The sequence below is a fragment of the Watersipora subatra genome, chromosome 10 (assembly GCF_963576615.1).
Source record: "Watersipora subatra chromosome 10, tzWatSuba1.1, whole genome shotgun sequence".
NCBI classification, from domain to species: domain Eukaryota; kingdom Metazoa; phylum Bryozoa; class Gymnolaemata; order Cheilostomatida; family Watersiporidae; genus Watersipora; species Watersipora subatra.
The window spans coordinates 39,795,444-39,819,171 of NC_088717.1; the positions used below are offsets into that span (position 1 = coordinate 39,795,444).

Consider the following 23,728-nt stretch of genomic DNA (forward strand, 5'->3'; position numbering starts at 1 on the left):
ATATATAGACAAGGCCAACTATTGTCAATCTTATTTGCCTACTACTGAATGTCCAACGTTGCAAAGGTAATAAAAAAGTTTTTGCACAGAAAGTTTACTTTTCAATCAACATATACAATATTTAAATGAAGGTGTTTGTTTATTTCTGTGCGTGTCCAGCCAATGCATAATTCAAATATTTGAAAGGTCAAAGGCATAGCTAAAACAAAGCGTTGAAAAACATTTTTACTTCTTATACTAAAAACTGGCTCGAGATTTAATTTGGCTTATAAACAGTGGCGGGTAATGTAGTTGTTATTGGCTAAATGTCTTAACCCAATGAATTTGAGTAACTTAAGCTAGTCTAAATCTTTACTATAATAAAAGCTTTGTATCTCTTTTTATTTGGGTGTTAAGAAAAAAGATTGAACGTTGCAGGAATTGAACCCAGACATTCAGCTGATGCACAAATGTTAAGTCAAGCACACTATCACTAAATCTCGCAGCCAGATTGCCACAGCTTGCAATAACTCTACTTATAATCGTTACGTGTCATGATCTCTCACACAATCATGATCTTCAAGCGCACTAGTACGATTATTTTTTAGTATAGCATAGTGGTAAACTCACCTGTCTGCAAAATCGGTAGTTTTAGGTTCAATTCCGGTGCAAAGTCATTTTTTTACTCCTATAACTTTATCTCTTTAACTAAACATATCAACGACTAACCAACAAACAAGTGCTTAAATCTGTATATAAAAAACTTAGTGTTTGTTGTTGGTTTTTTTCATCGAAGTGTCCAATTATGGCGATGAAAATCTTAGCAATAATAAATCGGTATAGCGCTGGAGTTAAACTCGCAATAATTATAATCGCTTGACTACAAACACACGCACCTACTCACAAGGCTAAGCCATTCTTGCCAGTCTCTCATATTTTATCTACAGTAATTTTATCGCAATTGCTGGTTCTAAGCTAAATAATGGTGCGCTTTTATTATTATTTAATATCACCTTGTGCGTTTGTATTAATTTTCTTTTTAAAAACGTTTTATGAGCTATTTCAAACTTTGTTTCCTACTTTTCTAATTTGTGATTTTAAATGTGACGATTCAATTTTGAATGTCCCGTTACCAGTTTCAATTTTTGATTCTTCCTTGAAAGCTATCGCTATAAAAAAATAAATTTTAAACTTTTACCAGTGAACTGTTATATTATCTCAAGTAGGAATTGCATTTACATTCTCTTTCTATTCAGTCAGACAAAAAAACAATCCGATATCTCATTTTTGAGATACCCGGTATTGAGAGGTACCAGTATTGTGATGTTCAAAGTTTTGATGGATAGCTTCTGTTACAAGAGTAACAGAAGCAGTTTTTAACAGTGAGCTTTTCATACACATATTTCTATGTACATTACATACTTCAACAAATCAGTATTCATGATTTAAGTTTGTTTTCTCAGTTCGTAATAGTTATAACAGGACCAATTCGTTTTTCATTGTAAACATTGTAGCAAAACAGAGTATCGAGCCAGTACTTGCTATTTATTTTAGCTTTAAATGCCTTTGCAGTTATTTTAGTTTTTCTTAGTTTATTTGAACCGCACGAAAAACTTTTCTCATGATGTGATGTTTAAAAGTTGGAATTGCATACATTAAATAAAAATCAATTTTCTGTCCAAAGACACTTTTGTTACTCGGGCAACGCCAGGCATTCATCTGGTTTATATATATAGATGAACTTATTATGACTTACTTCTTGCCTCTAACATTCGTCAGTATAAAATAGGAATAACAGATTTGCACTCCAGTCTGGTTCCTCACATATCTATCAATTTAAAAACATATAAGGTAAGATGGTGTCAAGCATAGAGTTTATAGGCTTATCATAGGTGCAGTTCATTTACCATAAGTGTATAGAACAAGACTAAAAAGGGTTGCTTTCCATGTTTAATGATTCACCTTAACATTTTTTTATAATTTCTGTTAATTTTTAATCAAGCAGGTGTTGCACTCTTACTAGTATGAAATTAATATATCTGTGAAAATGTGTTTAGATTTCCATTATATATATTTGTTAGGTACTGGAAAAAACACATATTCGCCAATACATATTCTTTATGTTTGCAAAAGAATTGTATTGTGGTGCATAACATTTAACAGTTGTTGCAGTCCCCTAGCCACACAATGGAGTTGTCCTCTACCTTCTGTTCTACCTGCAAGACTGTTTGCTTTGATTTGTGGATACAGAGTAATATTTGTAATACATGTAGCTGGAAATATCTTTACTGTTTAAGCAATTCTTCTTCAGCAGATTATGCAAACGCAAAGCAGGCTGTTATTTAGTGCATTGCATGTATAGTCTAAATGGCAAAGCATGACTGTGAAACTGTGGGTGTCAACGGTCGTTTTCATAAAACTGTAAAATCTCTTTTTAAATATGTATGGGCTGCTGAGCATCTAAGAAGTTGTAAAGGTGCCAATAAAGAACGTTAAGCTTTTCCATTATTGAAAATTTAATTACTGCTTTGATTATTTATAACGGAGGCTTCACTTTTTATATTTCATGTTGTTACACATGAGAGAATCATTTACAACATTTATATATAGACATGCCGTTTTTAGAGTTTGTAACAGTAAGTACACACATATAGGAAATGAACAGAAGCTGGTACAATTGCATAGCAGTCAACTACCCAAAAGGTCAAAAGGTTGCTAGTCTAACCTGAAGATGAGTGGCAGTAAACCGACTATAATATAATGCTAGATTTTTCTCAAAGGGAAATTTTTAATTTTCTCGGTCTTAATAAAATATGGAAAAGATATGCAACAATTGCATCATATGTAGTAAGCAAGAAATGCTTCAGAAATCATTTTGTTACAAAAAGGTCTAAAAGATATAAATGCATATCAGCATTCTGACATTTGGTAAATTTGTTGACTCAGGCACTTAGCAAAACCTTTGACCAGTCAGAGTTGATAACAGAGTTGATAGCATTTGTGTATCTTATTAAGACATTGCAAAAGTCTGTAAAAAGAATGAGAGACGTAGAACTAAAATCAAAAATTTGTAACTTTGATGTATAGCATAACAATTTAGTTGTAATTTCATGGCTACAAAAATCTTTAAAAGTTACTAATGTACTCCAATTGTTATGTGAGGTAAGGAAATATTATTAAACATGTGTGAAAAATATCATCAGACTATGAAACTAGAAAACTATTTAATTACTTGTGTCAGCTACTGAAACACAATGTCTGAAAACTTCAAACATAAGTTTTTGAATCAAGTTTTTTAGGAAATTTTGTGAAATTCTAATCCACAAATTTAAAATCCACTCGTTCATTATTTACTTTCGATGTATAGTTAGTTCTACTTAAATCAAGAAAAGTGTTCTATAGTTTAATAATTTATTAGAAGTTAAAATAGATGAAGTTCTAGCTTAACTGTTCTTCCCAATACAGTTGCTGTGTGGAGGTGGACATAGTAAGTGCTGAACACCTGCTAATGGATAATTTGCAGAACTGGGATGCTAGCCGAGCCTAAGCTCAATGCAAGCTATAAGGGCTGTTGTCGGTTGTCCAATTCAGACTTTCTATCCAGAGCAAACAACTCTTCAAAAGCCCGCTTTGTCTCATGTAGTTGTTGGTCATGGAGTTCGTCCAACGCAGTCTTCAGTTGCTGCAACCATATTCAGGTCACCTGACTGATGAAATGATGGAAAAACATTTAACCATTACACGCTGATTACATCCAGAAAAAAGTAAGCTGGTTGTTAGCCTGCTGCAAAGAGTATTTTTCAGTTTTGTAGATGAACCAAATTAATCAACATCTCTAGTCTACTAGCGGTGAGTTATAAGTCTACTAGTGGTGAGTTATAAGTCTGCTGGTGGTGAGTTATAGGTCTACTAGTGATGAGTTAGAAGTGTCTATTAGCAGACTTATAACTCACCACTAATAGACTTATAACTCACCACTAGTAGACTTATAATTCACCATTAGTATCACCACCATTAGATTTATGACTCACCATTAGTGGTGAGTTATAAATCTACTAGTGGTGAGTTATAAGTCTGCTAATGGGGAGCTAAAATTATGCTATTGGTGAGTTATAAGTCTGCTAGTGGTGAGTTATAAGTCTAGTAGTGGTGAGTTATAAGTCTACTAGTGGTGAGTTATAAGTCTACTAGTGGTGAGTTATAAGTCTACTAGTGGTGAGTTATAAGTCTACTAGTGGCGAGTTATAAGTCTGCTAGCGGTGAGTTATAAGTCTATTAGTAGTGAGTTATAGGTCTACTAGTGGTGAGTTATAAGTCTGCTAGTGGTGAGTTATAGGTCTACTAGTGGTGAGTTAGAAGTGTCTATTAGCAGGCTTATAACTCACCACTGATAGACTTATAACTCACCACTAGTAGACTTATAATTCACCATTAGTATCACCACCATTAGATTTATGACTCACCATTAGTGGTGAGTTATAAATCTACTAGTGGTGAGTTATAAGTCTGCTAATGGGGAGCTAAAATTATGCTATTGGTGAGTTATAAGTCTGCTAGTAGTGAGTTATAAGTCTAGTAGTGGTGAGTTATAAGTCTGCTAGTGGTGAATTATAAGTCATTAGTGGTGAGTTATAAGTCTGGCAATTGAAACTTATAACTCACCACTAGTAGACTTATAACTCACCTCTAGTAGACTTATAACTCACTATTAGCAGACTTATAACTCACCACTAGTAGACTTCTAGATTTATAGACTGCTGTGAGTTATAAGTTGCTGAATACTTTCAGTCATCAGAAACTGTTTTACTGAAGAAACTGAGGCAAATATTAGAAGTGCCGGTAGAGTTTCTGCAAGAGCTTGTAGACGCGTGTAATAAACCTGCCGAGCGTTTCTCCCAAGATGTACATTTTGCACATCAATACTTCCTGCTGTAGCTGCACCTCAGGTAAAAGTAAATTTCAATTTTTTAATTTTTGCTTCATCTGGAAAGATTATGCAAAGCAAATATTTTAGAGGATATTTTAGGTAATCTTTGTAATGTTCAGCCGATTTTGAGAGAATTATGCAATACGCAATAGGGCCTACTTTAATTTTCTAACATTTTTCCCAGTTTTTATGGAAATTTGCTTTTAGCAGGTCAAGTAGCAGGTCAAGTAGCAGGTCAAGTAGCAGGTCAAGTAGCAGGTCAAGTAGCAGGTCAAGTAGCCTACTTGAAAATCCATGATTTTAATATAAGATCCAGATATCACTAGAGTGACAACGTACCATGATGAAAAACTATTTTTTGTTTTACCAAGTAAGTATAATTATAAAGGAATAATTTCTATGTTCTTACAGTTATTTAAAAAATATGTTGTCTAACTCAAGGCATGGTTACGATAATGCATATTTTCACAAAGGGCGAGTCAACTATCCTTCAGCCAAAAATGTTATTTGTAATTTGTAGTGAATTACAAGTTATAAGTATAAAATCGTACTCGCACGGTGTCTATTTTTCTAGCTGTCCGTTTGAAATCTAGTTACTCTCACTTGCATAACAATAAGACAGAAATATTTGCCATAGAAAACCCTAGTTATTTTTAGCCTAACTTGTCTTATTAGAAGTAATGACAAGTCAATTGGTTAGCATAACCATGGCATAACTGGTGAGTTTTCTTAGCAACAATGCACCAATGAATAAACCATTCAGAGAGTTCAATCCTTCCTAGAAACTGTTTACATTTATTGATATTCGAGTGGCTCTGATGCATAACTCCTCGCAAAGCTTCAGCAAAGAGTTAAAAGATTGTTAATCATATATTGATGATACATTAAAACACAAATATAAAATATAGGTTACATTTATCCTACTATGCAGTGCGGTTAATCATTCATATACATCTGCTGTCAAACCTTTTGTAACTTTCGTAAAACTGCTGCTTGCAGTCACAAAGTTTACAGGTTAATAATAACATGCGATGTATATGAAACAGTCTGCATGAATGTGGAAAACTTTTTTACATTTATAGATGCTCAAGGCAGACAAGGGCACTGCAGAGTTATTGCCATAGAGGTTGTGTGTGACTTTGAGACCATTCTACCTGAAGCTATAAAAAACAACATTATCCGATGCAGAAATATGTTGGTGTTATTTTTATTTTACCCAAGTTTTTTTCAAAAGGTGGCAGCTCTGAGTAAAAAATCAACATACAAAAAATAATCTAGAGTGCAATACATAATACAAAACTTTCGAACGTATCATTTCTTCCATTATATCCTGTAATCGAAGCATTCAAGTAAGTTAATTTAAATTAGTGTGATTATTTTTATAAACATTTTTGCTGCTAAAAATGTTTACATATTTAATTTTAATAGCTTGTCACAAAAACAATTTTGCCTCAACATGATCAACATTTGAGTAAATGTTGTTAAGCAGTTGTAAAACTTATTTAGAACAAATAGAACCCGGCTATAGAGATATGGTAGTAATAGGACTAACTATCAAGTGAAAAGTGGAAGGATGTACGTAATCTATTGACTATGATCTAGTCAAATCTTGAAAGGTTGACTTGCAACCAAATTCACTTTACAGTTATTTGGTATCAAAAGATTCATCATGTTCTACTCTGCTGTGTTGTAGGTGCAAAATATGTGGAAATGTGATTACAAGCTCATAGAAGCTAAAAAGCGAACTGTTAATCACCGCCATCACGAGACTGCCGTAGATTAGCATCTCTTTCCAAAACAGTTCAAATGGGACGTAGTTGAACAAGATGGCTTCTATTTACACTTTCATGCAACCTCATTCGTCGAAATATTTTCCCAAATATACTTCAAGCATTCAATAAAACCATGTCTATTGTCCTTTATGCGTCTATTTCATCATCATTGTAATGCTGTCACTTTCAGCACTGATATATATATATATATATATATATATATATATATATATATATATATATATATATATAGTACTTTATTGGCAATAATTTCATTTCACATATAGAAATGTTTTTCAAATTAGGCCATACAACAATAGTAAAACAAAAAAAGGGGAAAAAGCAACAGTTAGCCATTAAAATTGAATAAGTAGTCTGACAAATAGTGTTTAAAATGCCTTTCTCTGCTAAGAGAACGGATATTTGGTGGATGATTGTTAAAGCAGTTGGCAATGACATTTTCAAAATGATTGTTAGTGATTGTATGCAATTTTTTCACATCATGTAAGTTGAAATGAGTTGAGAATCTGTAATTGTCATGTAAAAACGAGGACACAAACTATGAAAAATCTTGAAACATTGGATTGAAGTAAAATAAATATTTAGCATAAGCAGAGTAAGAAGACGCAGATATTTGGAAAGATCATTCGTTGGAATATTTTATATCTTATATCCTACCATGAAAACTCGTTTAATTTTTTAGCCTTAGCTCGAAGGAGTGCATATTATTGTCTGATAAACATGACAAGCCTGTTGGTCACCTGTGATAATTGAGAAATGCTGCAGAAATTTTTCGCGAAGTATGGGTCACATGATCAGATTAGGACGAGATGATTAGACCAAGCCGAAACAAAACTGTAAAGTAGCGAGCATCTATATTTGATACAGGGTCTTCGGCAAAACCTGAAGTGTTTGTCATAAACCGGTGCTACGAGAAGTTTTATATTGAGCCTTTTATTGGCCTTTCAATTCACGTGAGAACATCACGCGACAAAACAATAACCAAATGTAATGACAACGTCGAGAAATAAACTGATTCCAATCTATGGCTCCAATCAATCTCTTTTGTTTTTGAGCTTTTAAGAGCTTGTAACCACATTTCCACATATTTTGCACTTACAACACACTTAAACACAGCAGAGTAAGACATGGTGAATCTTTTGATACCAAATAACTGCAATGTGAATTTTGTTGCAAGTCAACCTTTAAGGCAATGGCTTTTGGCTGAGTTACAAAATTACCACAGAGGATGCTGTTTAATGCTATAGTAATCACTGCAGTTGCTTTGAAGATTAGATCTATATAGTGTATTTGATTTATCAAATTTGACAAAATTATATAGAATTAATATTAATAATTTGAAGGAAACCCGGCTTCTGGCTTGTATTTTTTAAAGAATGTGTCCAATGAAAGATCATTTGATTAATAGACATGATATTCATAAAGTTTTTCATCTGCAGCCAGGTAGGATAATTTGGTATAATGTAACTTAATTTATTGTAATTTTAAACCAATCCGAAAGTACGAGCCACCAATCACCATGAAACAGTTTTCCAAAATCTGTAGCAATGATTGAAGGTGATTTACAACCTTATAAGTTTATGAGTCCATGAACTCAAATTGGTTTCGGAACTAATAAAACTAGAAAACTTGCTCACATGTGCTTTTTTTGTTACAAAAAATGTGCTTGAAATTTAATTTTTGATAGACTAGCAGTCTCCTAACAAGGATACTTTCTTAAAATCCAAGCACAGCAAGGGTCTGAGTTTGCCACATTTAATCCAATCAAACATCAGTTCGTGTGATTCCCAGCATGCTTAATCAATGACATATTATTCATTAATTAATGCTTTCTCATTTGTTGTTGTTGCAGCAGCTTAAAGACCTCAGTAGCTGTTATAGAAGCAGTTAAAGACTTTTCAGCCATGTAGACATTAGGCTACTTGCATACTTGAATGATACATTTATAATGTAATAATGCTGAGCAAGGTGTGAAATGTTTATTTTTAAGATGTAAAAACTAACAACTATGTAGAAGGTAAACATTAACAGCAAACAGACTCAATCAAATCAAAGACGGTCTTCTACCTCAGGCGAGCCGAGCCGTAATGCTTAGCGATTAGATTTACCTAGTTAATTGATCACATCTGGGGAATTTGTTAAATCTTGTTTACAAAAACTTCTGTTAGAAAAAATCTCCCTAGTAGCAGGCGGGCTGAGTTTTGTTATTGACACATTATGTGCTAATTCTTTTTGATTTGGGTCACATTATACTGCTGTTTCGACTTGTTGAAAGCCGGCAAAGTTTATTGATAAAGTTAGTCAAAATTATCTTCATAAGTTTGACTCTCTTAATGTAACTCAATCAAAAAGAAGAGCACTGAAAAATCTCCCATCGCTGCCTTCACCCCAAATGTCAAGTATTTTGCTGCATATACACAAATGAAATATTGCATGTATGTAGATGGCAGTGAGAATGTACAATCCTTAGTATAGAGGCGTAACATTGCATAAAAGGCAGTACAAGGAAGGCACATCTAAACTTACTATCGTCATAAATAAGATTAAGTTATTACTGCTCTAGCATTTGAAATTTTTTGTTTTTAACTTTTCTTAATAAGCTAACATAAATCTGCTATACATAAAATATAAGCTTCTACAAAGTTTAAAATGTTAACTGTATGCAACTTTCATTCAAACTCTATAGACCAAGCAGAACTCACATTGTGGATAAAAAAAATTCTTGTAGCTTAATCTAGATTATACGTTTACTCAGCCAATGGTTTTTCTTTTATGCACAGCCTGGAACAGCCATTTAAATGATATACCGTAATTAAAAGAAAACAAATTTTGATGGGCTTCTCATTCTGTGTTTAAAAAACAAAAAAGTCCTGTATAAAAACGAGCCACAGCTGATGAAAGAGGTTTGTCCATTTAGCAAAAATGGGAAAGTCCATTGTAATAAACTTTCTCTGTCAGATCATATGTGACATAACGATTACTTTGTATTGATGAGTGAATTTCAGAGCATTTTCTGAAGGGCTAGTGAAACCTTTGCGCTTCATGTTCAATGGCACAATTAATGTTCAAAGCTTTATTGTTTATAAGCATTTCTTTTCAGATGCGTGTACAGATGTACAGTGAAGCTGCTAACAAACCTAAAAGGCTTTTCAAATGCATTTTTATTTATGAGCAATATTTTTCAATTTAGGAAATCTGATAGTTTGAAGGAAAAAATGGCAACAGCTGGAGGAACGAGTGCTATTGATAGTTACTGGGAGCCAATAAAATATGCAGTCAAGAAAATGATATGAAATTTTCCACATTTATTTTATAATAATATATTTGACGATTTATAATAAAGCATATTGTCTATTAGCAAATCCAATTATGTTCACCTTTAAAAAACAGCATCAACAAATTAAAATACGATAACATAAAGTGGACATGAATAAGGAGTGTTTAGGTTGTCATGATTATATTTATAACTAACATAGTGTCGGCGTTGCACGAGTATTAATAATCAGCTTATAAACAATGGAAGGTTACGTAGCTGCCTGCCACTCGCTATTAGCCTGGCACATTGCAAATGGATAATTTGAGTAAGCTTACTCATAAGAGCTAACTAATTGCTCTAATGAATTAGCGCGTATAAAATTACCCTACCATCCTTCATGACATTGCGTCGTAACAGAGAGCGGTAGCGTATTTGCACCCATATAACGACATATATCACCTGATGTACACAACTACACATCAAGCTTGTGTGGCTTAGTTGGTGAGGAATTTGACTGGAGAACGGGAGAGCCCAAGATCGAATCTTCTGCACTACGGATTCTTTATTCCAAGATTTGAATAGTATAGCTGTAGAAACACACACACAGAAACACCGACAAACTTGGAGAATTACGTAGTTTTAACTAAGTAAAGAGCATAGGCTCTCATGGTTATATCGTTTTAATATTATCGAGTGAGAAACATCGGCTTTAATAATTACACTTATATTATCATTGAGTGAGAAAAATAGGTTATAATTATATTTATAATATTATGGAGTAAGGAATATAGAGCTTTGCAAGTATATTTTGCAATATTGAGTGAGGAACATAGGCCCCCCTCCCAATTATGTTTGCAATATTACTAAGTGAGAAACGTAGGCCCTTGAGTATATTGCGCAATATCAAGTGAGGAACATATGCCCCACGATTATAGTCGCAATATTATTGAGTGAGAAAAATAGGACCTTGCAAGTGCACGTATATTACTCAGTATCAGTTGAGGAATATAGGCCCTTGTGAGTATATTGAGCAATATCAAGTGTGGAACATAGGCTTTCATGATTACCTATACATCTATATATACAATTCTCAAAGTTTATAAGTGTGGCATAGCTGTCTCTGCCTATAAGCTGATTTTTAATACCCGTGCAACGCCAAGCATCCCGCTAGCATTCCTATATAAACATTTTTGTAATATCTTTGCGGGGAGTAACATCAGCACATTTAAAATGTGCCCTGCCGAATCATCAGTCACTTACATCTAAAATACCTAGAGAGCAATCAATTTACTGATTAAGCCGTTGAAATTAGTGGAACATGGACTTTGCAGACAGCCTTATGGCTGTCCCTTGTTGCTAGTTTGGCTAAAAATAGCAACGATTAATGAACAATATTAGAGTTGTATTCTGTTTATTGTCAACAATTTACTAGTTGGTCTCTCATGCTTTCGTTTTTCAAAACGAAAGCACTATGAATAGAAGGTTATTTTAATAGAAAGCTAAAATTGAGCATCAGGGCAATTTTGCGCTCACTTTATTTTTCGTTGGAACTGGTATCTGCAACGATGTCAAGGACGATATTAGGCCACTAAAGCGGTAAGCTCTCTCTCGAAGTGATATAGAAAACTGCGCATTTTTAAAGGCTTCGCGACAGATGATTGTGTAACTGGATAGGAAACTAAATATTTTTAAACGTTAAGCATTAGCTTAAAATATAGATTAACTTGCATCTTCTAACATTATAAAGTAACCAGAACCAACGCATTTTAGTATACTGTCAAATCGGTTTATGTTTTAATTAACCATTTATAAATTATTAGTTCTCGTTGAGTTTCAAAATCGATTTAAGCAAATCTCAACATGCATTAACTTTATTTTGTGATTTTATCTTGTGCTGTCATTACAACATATCAACTCATTATATTTTGTTGGATGCAAAGTTGTGTCAAGTATTTGACTGCTCTCAGAAATCGCCATCTGGGCCTAAAAGTGTTACTTATAAAATTTTTACTTGACAAGCTTCTTCTTCTTTTGGTGGAATAATGCTTTGCACTGTTCATTCTTTTAACAAACTCTAACAGAGGACCTCGGTCAGCAAAAATGGGCATGTGCGTCTCGCTGCCATCTTTATTTGCAGTATAGAGTACGGAGGTTTTAAGCTGAAATAAAGTGTATTAAAGAAACTATTAATAAAAACATTCGTTATAGTAGTTGTTTTATTGAGAGTTATTAAAGTTACCAAACTTTTTATTTAACTGATGTTAAGGAGCACTTCATGAACTCACTGAAAGTGTTTACCTTTTGTACTGTTATTTTCTTGTGTTTTAGTTGAATGTGCCTATTGACAATTTAAAGACATTATAGTGAATTGCTAAAGTTGTGAGCAAGGGTTTTGTAGTATACTAGGGAGTGGTATATAATAACAATTTTGCATGGTTTTAACTAAATATAATAAAGAAAAATTTTAGATGCTGGATATTTATAAGTAGGCCTATCGACAGTATGGAAATTCAATTGGCTTATTTTGTAGTCGACGTTTTTGACTAAGATTCGGTAAAATTTAAACCTGTTTGATGCTGTATATCGTATATGCACACTTATAAATTTTGCAATAATGTCTTAATGCAATAATATTTATACTCCAATTGGAGATGTAACACAATGAAAAACTTCCAAACCTAGTTTACAACAAGTTTGTCTTTTATATATACGTACGCACACAGAATTGCATACAATCTGGTATAGTTGTATGCAATTCATTAATTAATTGCTGGTCAATGGTTCCAAGTTGAGCACTAACCTTAGTAGTTTTTGTTAGTTAGTTGGCTAGAACTTTTATAACCGCATTTTATCCAAACTGCTTCAACACTTGGTTAAATAAGTTCCAGAATGATGTAAATGTCTCTTTTTTCTTTGTAATAATAAATCTTTGGTTAGAAAGTAGGCTATTCACCAGTATTTTACAAATAAATAAATTTTGCATAAACCTAAAAATTTTATAAATGTTAAAAACAATTAAAACATAATATTGTTGAGATACCCGTGTTTCTTTATTAGCCATTAGATCAAAGGCTGTTCCTATGATAAGCAGGTGATTTTCTCAAACCTCTGCTTTTTAGTACAAGTTATAGGTTTTTCTGAGCTTGAACTATTGTCCAAGTATTTGCAATGGTGATTCAGTTGCATTAAATAGTTTCTAAATACTCCACAATATACTGTGTTTAAACTGTGCACAAATACTCCACAATATACTGTGTTTAAACTGTGCACAAATAATCTCTAATATACTGTGTTTAAACTGTGCACAAATAATCTCTAATATATTGTGTTTAAACTGTGCACAAATAATCTCTAATATACTTTGTTTGAAGATAACTTACACAAAATCTTAGTCAATTTCATCAAATTTGTTTTGTATTTTTCGTTCATTGGTGATTTTTTGTATTTTTTTGTATTGTTTTTTTAAGGTAATCCGACTGCTAGGATCTTTCAAGATTAAAGTCGACATAAATTAGTCGCGGTTAAAACAATCAGATTGAGGCGAAAATGCGACTATGATGTCTATAGTTGCACTTTGGCAAAGAGACTGACAGAATAAAGAAGCGTAACACTGCAACTTGAAAGTCAATATTAATAACGAGAGATACCTTTATTGACAACAACAAACAACTAGTAACATCATTTCGGCATGTATTTTTCTTCTGAGCGTTTTATAAACAATCAAGTTTTGTAGATTTCAATCTTGAAAAACTTTGGCAGGCAGGTCGCCTCAAACATCAAAACAATATCAAATGATGGAAAAATATCGTCACTTGCTGATGGAATCTACTAGACTTTTTCTGTAAGATCATCTTTATTTAAACTGATTTCAAATAATCTGCAATATGTTTTGTTTAAACTGTCTCCAAATAAGGCTGTAAGACTTAGTGATAACTTTTGCGGTAGTCAGACAGAACCAAGTGGCAAGAAGAATGTTTTTTATTGAAACTGGTCTAAGAATATTTCTCAATAGCTGAAATTAAGCTTTCATTTAAATATTTTTGCGCCTTTGGTTTACTTGAAGGTATGATAAATTTGTCTATATTTTAGTCATGTTCTAGAGTAACATCGTACAACATTAGTTATGCAAACTTTGCAGGCATATTGATTAAATTATACATTACTTATTTCTTCAACATGTTATATTCAAAGAAAAAATAATTAACATGTCGGCAATGTAGTCATCTAAATTTGCAAGACCATCTAGTCAAGTTTCAAACATAGTTGATCAACTTTCTACCTCTTTTTGCTAGAGAATGCAGTACCTTATATCTCTGACTCTTTCTTAACTGTGGTCATTAACTAATGTAACATTTCCTAAAATCTTCCTAAATGAGCTAAAAACCTTTCAAGATTATGTACCGTATTACAGTCCCCAAATAGATTAACACCCTGGTGCGAAGTTGTAGACTAACTTTGAGGCTCTATCTCTATGAAAAAAAAACTCGGTAGTTAATATTCTTTCAATAGTACTAATTAATCAATTGTGTAATTATATGCTTGCATCAGACATATATAATTGAAAACCTGTCTTAGTCTACCGACAATGTTCATGCCCTTTTTTGTGGTTAGCCCCCCCCATTAGATCACTATAATAGTACCACACGGTTTAAACCTACTAGTATCTTGAGATATGCCAAGGCAGATTGAGCAACTCTCATGGTTGAGGCTCATAAATTGCTTTTAGAAAGCAATGTTTTAAGCTACTTGATATATAACTTAAAGCTTGTGATTAGCCGAAACATACAGATTAACTGACTGCATTTTAAAATTACATCTATTTATACCAATATAGTCATAATATTTTGTTTTTCAGCCAAAATTTTGATGCTAGAACGAAAGCCATGTTTGGAGACAAAAAATTTGTGATATAAGTTCCAAACTGAAATGAGGTGATCATTTTTATCAGCAAAACACGGACTTATGAATTATGTCAACACTGACAATTAGCCAATGCATGAACACGAGAAAAGCTTTTTTGTTGGTCACAAATCTTATACATTTTCCCCCTATCTGATTGCCATGCTCTGTTGCCATGGTTATGCAAAATGGTAGATAATTGTAACGCAAGGTCAAAGCAAATGGCCGCAAAAGTCGTCGCCATATTGACACTCATTGAATATGGCGCCACGTTAGCTGTGGTTATAATTCTATAACTACGGCTAAATGTTGAGCAATGGTTATTGAATTATACTAATTAACTTTTGCATGCTTGCATTTTGTGGAGCACGCGCTAAAAATACGTTCTTTATTCACACAAATAGGAAATTTGAAAGATTGTCTGTAAAACTTAGCTATTCATAAAAGTCATCTGTTAAAAACCTAGCTGGTCAACCTGTTTACAACACATGCTTTGCTTTCATGAATAAGGATTTTGAAGGAAATTTTTTTGATAATCTAAAAATTTCAATAAGGTAGTTCAAAAAGCCAGGGATTTTTATATAATTATATAGCATTGCTGTTGTTTCCAGTTAATATTTAGCTAAGATCATGCCTTTTCTCTCCATTTTTTTCATTTTAAAATGTGGATAAAACCTGGCATTTGGTCAACATTACACAAAAATATTGAAACTTCCATCTGTAATGCTATTTGCTGCTGTTGATGCAAAAAGTTGGTGCTGTCAATTAACTTTTGAGGCTGTAATAGGAACCAATTAATAGCACATCTTTGCTTTCATTGCATGATATTTTCTTGCTTTATTTTTCATTTAGCATTGGCAGTATAAGGTGAAAAGATGCTAACAGTTGGTCAGAATATCCTAACATTCGTTTTAAATTTTTTCAGCTAGTCATCGCCTGTTTTAATCTAGTTTTTCAGCCTGTTTTTAGTATGTCCCACATTGATTGATTTTTCTAACTACATTTCATCATCAGAAAATACCAGGCTCTCTTCAGTTTCAACAAAGTGTACTTGTTGATATAATGACATTTGCTTGGGTGATTGGCAGCTAATCATTCTATTGCTGTTTGCCTTTTGTGGCATTCTCTACTGCCTGGCTAGTTGCAGTATCATTCTTCTCGTAGGTTTTAAAACATTGCTTCTTTTTCGTTTTTTGTTCTAAAGCTCATTTTTAAATCTCCGTCGAATAGGGAGTTGTTTTGAAATTGGATAACTTCAAAAAATGCATTCCGAATTTTCGGTGCAAAGGATTTAAAAATACTATTTTTGATTGTGAAGAACCTGTGTTTGTAAATTACAATGTGGTGGCCCCAGTTATTTTGCCTATAAAAACTTGTCAATATCTAAATTGTTGGGCTTATCGTGAACCATTTCCTCATTATTTTCATATGAATAATATTCATTTGTAAAACCCTTTTTACAATTGTAGATTTCATATGATATTAATACATCATTTGAGAATGTAGTACAATTCTAGACAGGGAGGTGTTCACCATTATTCTTGTCCAGAATAAACAACTATCTTTGTGACCATAAAAGGCTCTCTATATATCTAAAATTTGATGGCTTTCTGCAGCTGCATGCCATCTATAACTAATCACATTGTTGCAACAGCAGCTATCGATCCTCCATATTCAAGTCTTTAATTGCCTCTATTGATTCTGCTCATCTTAAAATAGTCATTCTTGCAGCAGATTTGCCTGTGACACAGGCTAGCAGTCCAAGAATTCATTCATCGTGGCTTGTTATAGTTTGTGGCGCTGATAACAAATGTCAAGCGGGTATGACTGCAAATGAAAACACTCAGACTGTCTTCATCCAGACGAGTTTAGGAGATGGAGACGTGGGAATATCACCCGTTCTTTTGCAAGCTGTCAATCAAACTCTGGACTCCAAAACCACAGCGTCCGCAGAACAAGGTAGGGCTGGCTTCCACAAGTGAGTATACACGTACTTGTACGTACTTTTAGGCCAGTAATATATGAAGTGCAAGGATTAATTTTTACCTTAGATGAGTTGATTGTGGTTAATATTGCTCTAGCGCATCTTTCGTGCTATCGGGCCTGGTCATAAAACTTGACACATTTTGTTTGTGCCATAGCTTTATTTGCCCTTAGATAGATACCAGCTGGTAACTAATAACCGTACATGTAATACATGTGAAGTTTAATGAAAGTATCGTTGGTAGAAAGTAGACTTAATCATCTGCTCAGAGAGAACAATGAAAGTCTCACAGTTGGTCGATAGTTGCTCACAAGAATTACAGTTTAACAAGAATACTGTTTTAGAAATTTGGAGATTTTATTTTGCATTGCTTTTAACCCTTTCGCTGCCATAGACGCATTTTTGCCTGACTTTCTCAGCAATTGCGTTGTAAAATCCTGATTTTATTATTTGTTGACCACATAACCCACGTTCTTTAAGACTTTTATGAAATTGACAGTGTTGTCCGAAGATTTCTCTGTAAAATCAGCCCAAAACAACAAAGCAATTTTAAACTTTTGTTTGAGAATTTCTTATCTAAAACCGAACATTTTTTGTGAGTTCATTAACTACCACAGGCGAGTCAGAAAACAGGTAATTAGTTATGTTGATGACATTACAGCCAATTCAGATTTCGATTTTCGTGATTATACGAATAATTAAAGTAGCAGCACTGTCTCTGATAGTGGTGAAAGCAATAGTTTTCTAAGAGTAAGGAACACGGTGGAGGATCGTTTTAGCTTCAGATCGATCGTAGCTTCACATAGCTTTATCATTGCACAAAGTATAGATCCATTGAATTTTTGCATAGCAATGTTGGTTAAAATGTCGGCAAAATAAAATATGTAACAAAAATGTTCTAGATAAAGATTGAACTTGAAAAATCACTGTATACATATCATGAAGCAATATCGTTAATTTTTGATAAAATGGCTGGTACTAGGCCGGATAGCCGAATTTGTACATGGGCAGTGACAGAGTTGATGAACGCAATAGGGCGTTTTACCACTGATGCCTGTTTTGTATGTAAAAGCAGAACCCAACAGTTTTCCATCTGATTATGGAAATACTGAATAGCACAACTCCTTTTACTGTGTAAGCACATTTAGGATAGCTCCTTTTGAACTAAATATTATCTTGAAGCTCCAAGCTTGTTGAACTCAAAGGAAAAACAGAAACCAAATAGAGTAGAGTTCTTATTTCACACTCTTTTAACAAAGTGATGTTTAGAAGCAACTAAAGAAACATGATAATTGCAGTTCACTGAGTCTGATAGAGTCTGATAGCGTATGAATAGAAAAACCAATAGTTTTAGTGTAAAACTCTTGTTGCTGAGTAAAAACTTTTTAATTTTGTCTTTTTTGATCTTTTATAACCGAGAGTTTCAATCAGCGTGTCATTAGAAACCGATGTTCTGTCAGCAGCCATTTTTCTCTTCTTAGTTGGTTAGAAGTGCCCTCCGTATTTCATTGATCTCTCAAGAACTAATAATCCAATCAACTTGAAACTTAGGCATTACACTGCAAACGTATTATGCACAAAATGACAAAAATTTTGTAATCCGACAGTAACAGGAAGTGTAGAAAATCAAAGCGAACTTATGCAGCCGAGTTTACTTAGGCGTAGAATCAGGTGGGAAAACAATTCCCCGAATTATTTCGAGCCCAGGCTTAAAAGTATTAAAGTAGAATTTTCAATAATAGGGACACTTGGTAGACGCGTGTCCCTAATATGTCCCTTGTCCTTAATATGACACATGTCCCTTCAACATATCTTTAAGTGGACACATTCCCACTTAGAACATGTTGAAAAAACTTCTGTTTCGTTATACCACAAATGTTCCAGCATCCCACAGCTTGAGGAAACATCGTTTAATTCATGTAACTTGCATTAGTTCGGCAAAAGGCATAGCTGCTGACGAGCTCATTCATAAAAGTATTATCACGCTAGCAAGTTTTTTATCGTTTTTGAAGGCATTATTGCCCATGTAGGCATGAATATTGTTCATGTAGGCACGAGTGTTTCTACTTTCAGCAAACGAATGTTTTAATGGAATTCTATAAGAGTCTCACTTTATGATCGGTAAATATATGAAATGAACTTGGTCAACTGCACCACAACTGCTTGTATATTTGATTTAAATTGAAAAGTTACTTGAAATGATGAGAGAGTAGCTACTTTTGTACGGTTTTGTACTTTTTAAAAGGTGAAACAAAATAAACACAATTTATTTTAATAAATGTTTTATTACTTAATTTGTGATCTTTTAATTTTTTTTATTCGTGTTTTTCTTAACATGCTGTGAAAAACAGATAAAAAAAACTTTCTCACACGGATTGTTGAGGTATATCGCCGACTACATGATTGGTTATCGGTGATCAAAGGTTAATGCCTCGCCGGCCTCTCGCCTGACATAAGTTTGAGTGAGTATTTTTTTGCCATGTCTAGAGCACTGGTTTCAGACAAAGATGCTAGCGAAAGCTCGCATTCTCACAAAACGTGTTAATTTTATGTGAAGCCGAACATTTCAAACCTGCGACCAAGCATCTGTATTAGATATCTGACTACTAATTCGTACATTGAAAATGGTAAAACTTATCTCTCTTGAGTGTAAGGCTCAGCGGTACCACCTGACCCGACAGATGTAGCATCGGTAATATAGAGCTTTTTTGCTTAGCCATAGGGTTTTCACATTAAAATATGCATAACCACACGGATGATTTATCTAATACTAGATTATGGGAGAAATGCACTGACACTTTTAGATCGCTGTCCATAGGTTCCTAATTGACTGAGACCCTTGTCATTCACCTAGGTTGTAGCTCAGTCATCTTGAAGTTCATACGATTTACGATTTTTTTTCAAAAAATAAATATTTGAAGCTAATTTACTTATTATTAAAATATTTTGTGGTTATATTCTATGCATTAAAATTCTAAGCTTGTTTATCAACGCAGTATGTGTTGATTGCAAGAAGCCCATGTCTCTCTTATTTGTATTCGGTGATAGGTCTGATATCCACCAGTAAAAAGTGTTTCATAATCGCTTCTTCATAAATGCAACTTCAAACAACGATTCTCACAGCGGCATGTACATGTATAATTGCAGTGTTGGTAATTAAATCCCAAACCAAAAAGGCTCAAAGATGAACTTTCACAAAATTTTAGTAGGTTTTATCAGAAAGTATTTGTATGTTTTCTATCATTTGCGATTGTTTTTAATGTTTGAGGTGATCTGATTGCCAGGATGTTTCAAGAGTAAAATAGATAAACGGTTGAAACGCTCAGAAGAAAAAAAGAAAAATACTTGCGAAATGATATCGCCAGCTGCTATCATTATTATAGTTGATATCAGTTACTGCGTTCAAGTTTAAACGTTACGTCCCTCTATTCTGTCAGTCTTTCTGCAATTATAGATGTCATAATCGCACTTTTGATTGATCTGAGCATTTTAGTTGCAATCAAGTTTTATCAATTTTAATCTTAAAACGTCCTGGCAATCTGACCATCTCAAACCTCCAGAATCTAATAAACTCTTGTGAAAGTTCAACTCACAGCATTTTTTGAAAAAGCAAAGATTTTTTTTTATAGTTTATTAGAGTCAATGTATATAATGTCACACATTGAGCTATGCGTTTTCACATCTTTCGGCAGATATTGTTCAAACTTTGCACGGATATGTTTTGTACTTTCTGCCATGTCAATAAAATCGTTTGTTTCAAAGCTCCTGGTTTCTAAGAACCAGCTTCCTATACACTCAGCTGATGGCTATTTGATGCTATTTGATTGAAAATGAATGAAATCCCAGTGTGGCTGGGCTTACCGCAGGCCAATTCTAAAGGTTTATTAGTATATCAAGATGGCCGTGTTCGAGCAGAGATGAGTGAGGGAACTGAGTTGTTAAACAATTAATCTATTTGAACAGATTTCATGTTTGGAATACTAGGAGACTTAGGGGTTCCCTTTAGGTGACATCATGGAGGCGTTGTGCAAATTTTGGCAAGTAAACAAATTCAATATGTTTTCACAAGTGTTAATTTTGATACTAGTTGACTGGGGCTTCAGTAAGTCTATTACCCGGCTCATTAGCAAAAGACTGTTGAACAAATCACTATTTTATTCTTTACTTCATTGTCAGCAATGCCCTTTATCATTTTATCATAATTTCTATGACCTTATTGGCTTCGCGCGCCGCTCGTAAATAAAGTTCACATTCATTCGTAGGTTTTTACTTGATTATTTTTTATCTTTGAGTAGCTTTTAATCAATTTTTTCAGTTTAATCTCTGATATAACCATTACACAGATTTAGTGGTGTCAGCGCTGCCTTCGACGCGTTAGCAATTGTTTGAAACACTTTCGGGATACCTTTGTTTTTTAGCGTTTTCTCCCATCTCTCTAGGTAATGGTTATTAATCATCCATGCATTCATGGACCGGGTTAACATATAGGATCAGTATGCAAATATTATGCAAAAACTTTTGATCTAGACTTAGTGTGAAGCGAGCATGCTTTGGATTTCATGTATGTGATGCAATGTAATCACTGATGGTTTATAGACCAATTGATGCAGGGTTAAGTGTCTGTCAACGTGATTGACACCCAAGCCGACAGTTGCGCCCCATGTCTTACCATCTGTATTCACCACATAGTGGAAGTAGTTTATGTGGCATTGTTATTTGATTCGACTAACACAAGCTTCCTGCGCACTTTGATGTACTGTGTATTTTAGTGAATCTAGTTGTATCGGAGTCTGTGGAGGATGTTGAACACCAGCCACCTGAACTGACTGAGGAGCAGACGGTGATTATAGGTATTTACCTTTACTATTTGCTTCAAAGGTCTTCCGTTACATCTATTTATATGAGAAACACTTCTCCGTGTTTCCTTCCTTTGAGGGTATCTTTCTTTAAAGTCATTATTCTATTGAAGATGTAATTGCGGGTGATTTTTGATAGTCACAGATTTTCTATAACGAAAGTTTGTTAATCTCAGCTACCGTACTTTTCGGACTATAAACCGCACCCCTATATAAGCCGAATCTGCTTTATTTTCCAAAAAGCAATAATAAAACAATACATAGGCCGCACCTTTGTATTGGCCGCAGAACTCAGGACGGTGCTTTTTAACGCGGCGGCAGCTTTGCTGTTTAAAACAGAACAGTGCTGTTAGGCACTATTTCATATTAATCGATGCTTTTTAACCTAGTGTCTAATGTAACAGTACTGTTAGGCATTGTTTCGTATTTTCTTTCACGCTAGAGGCGCACTAACCGGAGATTCTGGTTAATGCGCCCTAGCGGTGAAAGAAAAAGCTACCGAATAGCCGCACCCTTATGTAAGCCGCATGGCCCAAATCGTCAGAAAAACGTAGCGGCTAATAGTCCGAAAAGTACGGTAGATTGTTGTTTTGAAACGAAAGCATCGATAAACTGTCAAGCACTCATTACTGTTATCATTGTATGCTAGGTATTTATCATTTTTGATAAGCAGTGTCACTGACACATCCTTGAGATCATTTATGTGTAGAAGTCATATCCTAATTACTTTTGATCTTAACTCTTGCTTTCGAATTAATTTTTATACCTGGACATAATTAAATATTCAATGAAATTGAATATTTGACAAGAGTGCACATCAATTGTCCTAACATTTAAATCAAGTTGTCTAAGAACAAGATGTTGGCAGAAAATTCATCAGCATGAAGTTCTACATCAGCTGATGCCATAAAATGCGGCAAATTTGTTACCGAACGATTTGGGATGCTTTTTCAATATTTTTGCTACTACCATGAGCATGTTCCGAGTTGCACTAGTTATTAATATTATTACAGCTTACGGCATTATTATTACCGCTAAAAATAAAATAATCACTCTCAGTAGGGTTATTGTTCAATAGATAATCATCAGAAGTTCATTGATCTACAATTAGAGATTTATCCGTAGCTGTAATATGGTTGATACGGAAGAAGAAATTGTGATATAAAATACAGTTCTTGCTAAGCCCAGGTTGGGTTGTAAGCATGTTTTCTATTGGCACAGCGCAGCTAGATGGTCCTCTTGTTCAAGTAGAGATACCATAAGCTAATTAGTGGACTACTTACTAATAAGACTACTTACTAAAGCCACACCCACGCAGCTCCTTGCTATATGCAAATGCTGTGTCAAGTAGCACAACACTGATAGGAATTAGTTGTAATGCATGGAATCTTGAATAAAAATCTAATATTGCTTGTTTAAGTTGAATTCCTTGAAGAATATCATCTTTATTTGTTGAGAATCTTTTACAGGAAGGAGAAGCATCCTTTTCAGACTTCAATTGTTATAAACTGTGTATTTGTGTGCATCAGGGGGATGCAACCAAGGAATGTTGAGTTTTCAAGGCATCATAATGCAATGATCAGTATGGTGCTGGCTTTCTATTGTTGACTCATAGTAAGCATGCCTAGAGTACATAGTGACTGTTATCTACCACAATGAGAAAGATCTAGTGTTGGATTCAAGTACATAAGTTTGAAACAAAAAACACTAAAACATGACAACCGTGTTGGAAACACTGATGATGCCATTTAGTATATCTTCAAAAATAAAGCTTTAGTTTGTATAAATGTTTACTAGCTGTGCTTCCCGGCGTTGCCCAGGTATTAAAAATCAGCTTATAAACAATGAGAAGTAGTGAGAGTTGCCTGCCACTTGCTATTAGCCTGGCACATTGCCAATGGAAAATTTGAGTAAGCTTACTAATGAGAGCTATTCGTCTCTGTGACGTTACTACGCAGGGCGATTACTACGCAATCACCCTGCGTAGTACGAAAAGCCTTTGAATATTTGCTCCTATATAGCGACATATATCGG

General features: G+C 34.0%; 1 protein-coding gene across 4 annotated transcripts in view; it reads left to right on the forward strand.

Moving 5' to 3' along the window:
- The first annotated feature begins 11,505 nt into the window (after nucleotides 1-11,505).
- LOC137405859 (nuclear hormone receptor FTZ-F1 beta-like) overlaps nucleotides 11,506-23,728 on the forward strand; it is a 56,286-nt gene continuing 44,063 nt past the window's right edge. For all 4 annotated transcript variants that reach the window (XR_010979815.1, XM_068092292.1, XM_068092293.1 and 1 more), the window contains exons 1-3: nucleotides 11,506-11,551; nucleotides 16,646-16,813; nucleotides 21,608-21,688. Coding sequence is in view for 3 of the 4 variants with exons in the window: in XM_068092292.1 (XP_067948393.1) it covers nucleotides 16,678-16,813; nucleotides 21,608-21,688 (217 nt within the window). In the remaining variant the exon portion in view is untranslated. The remainder of the gene's footprint in view (nucleotides 11,552-16,645; nucleotides 16,814-21,607; nucleotides 21,689-23,728) is intronic.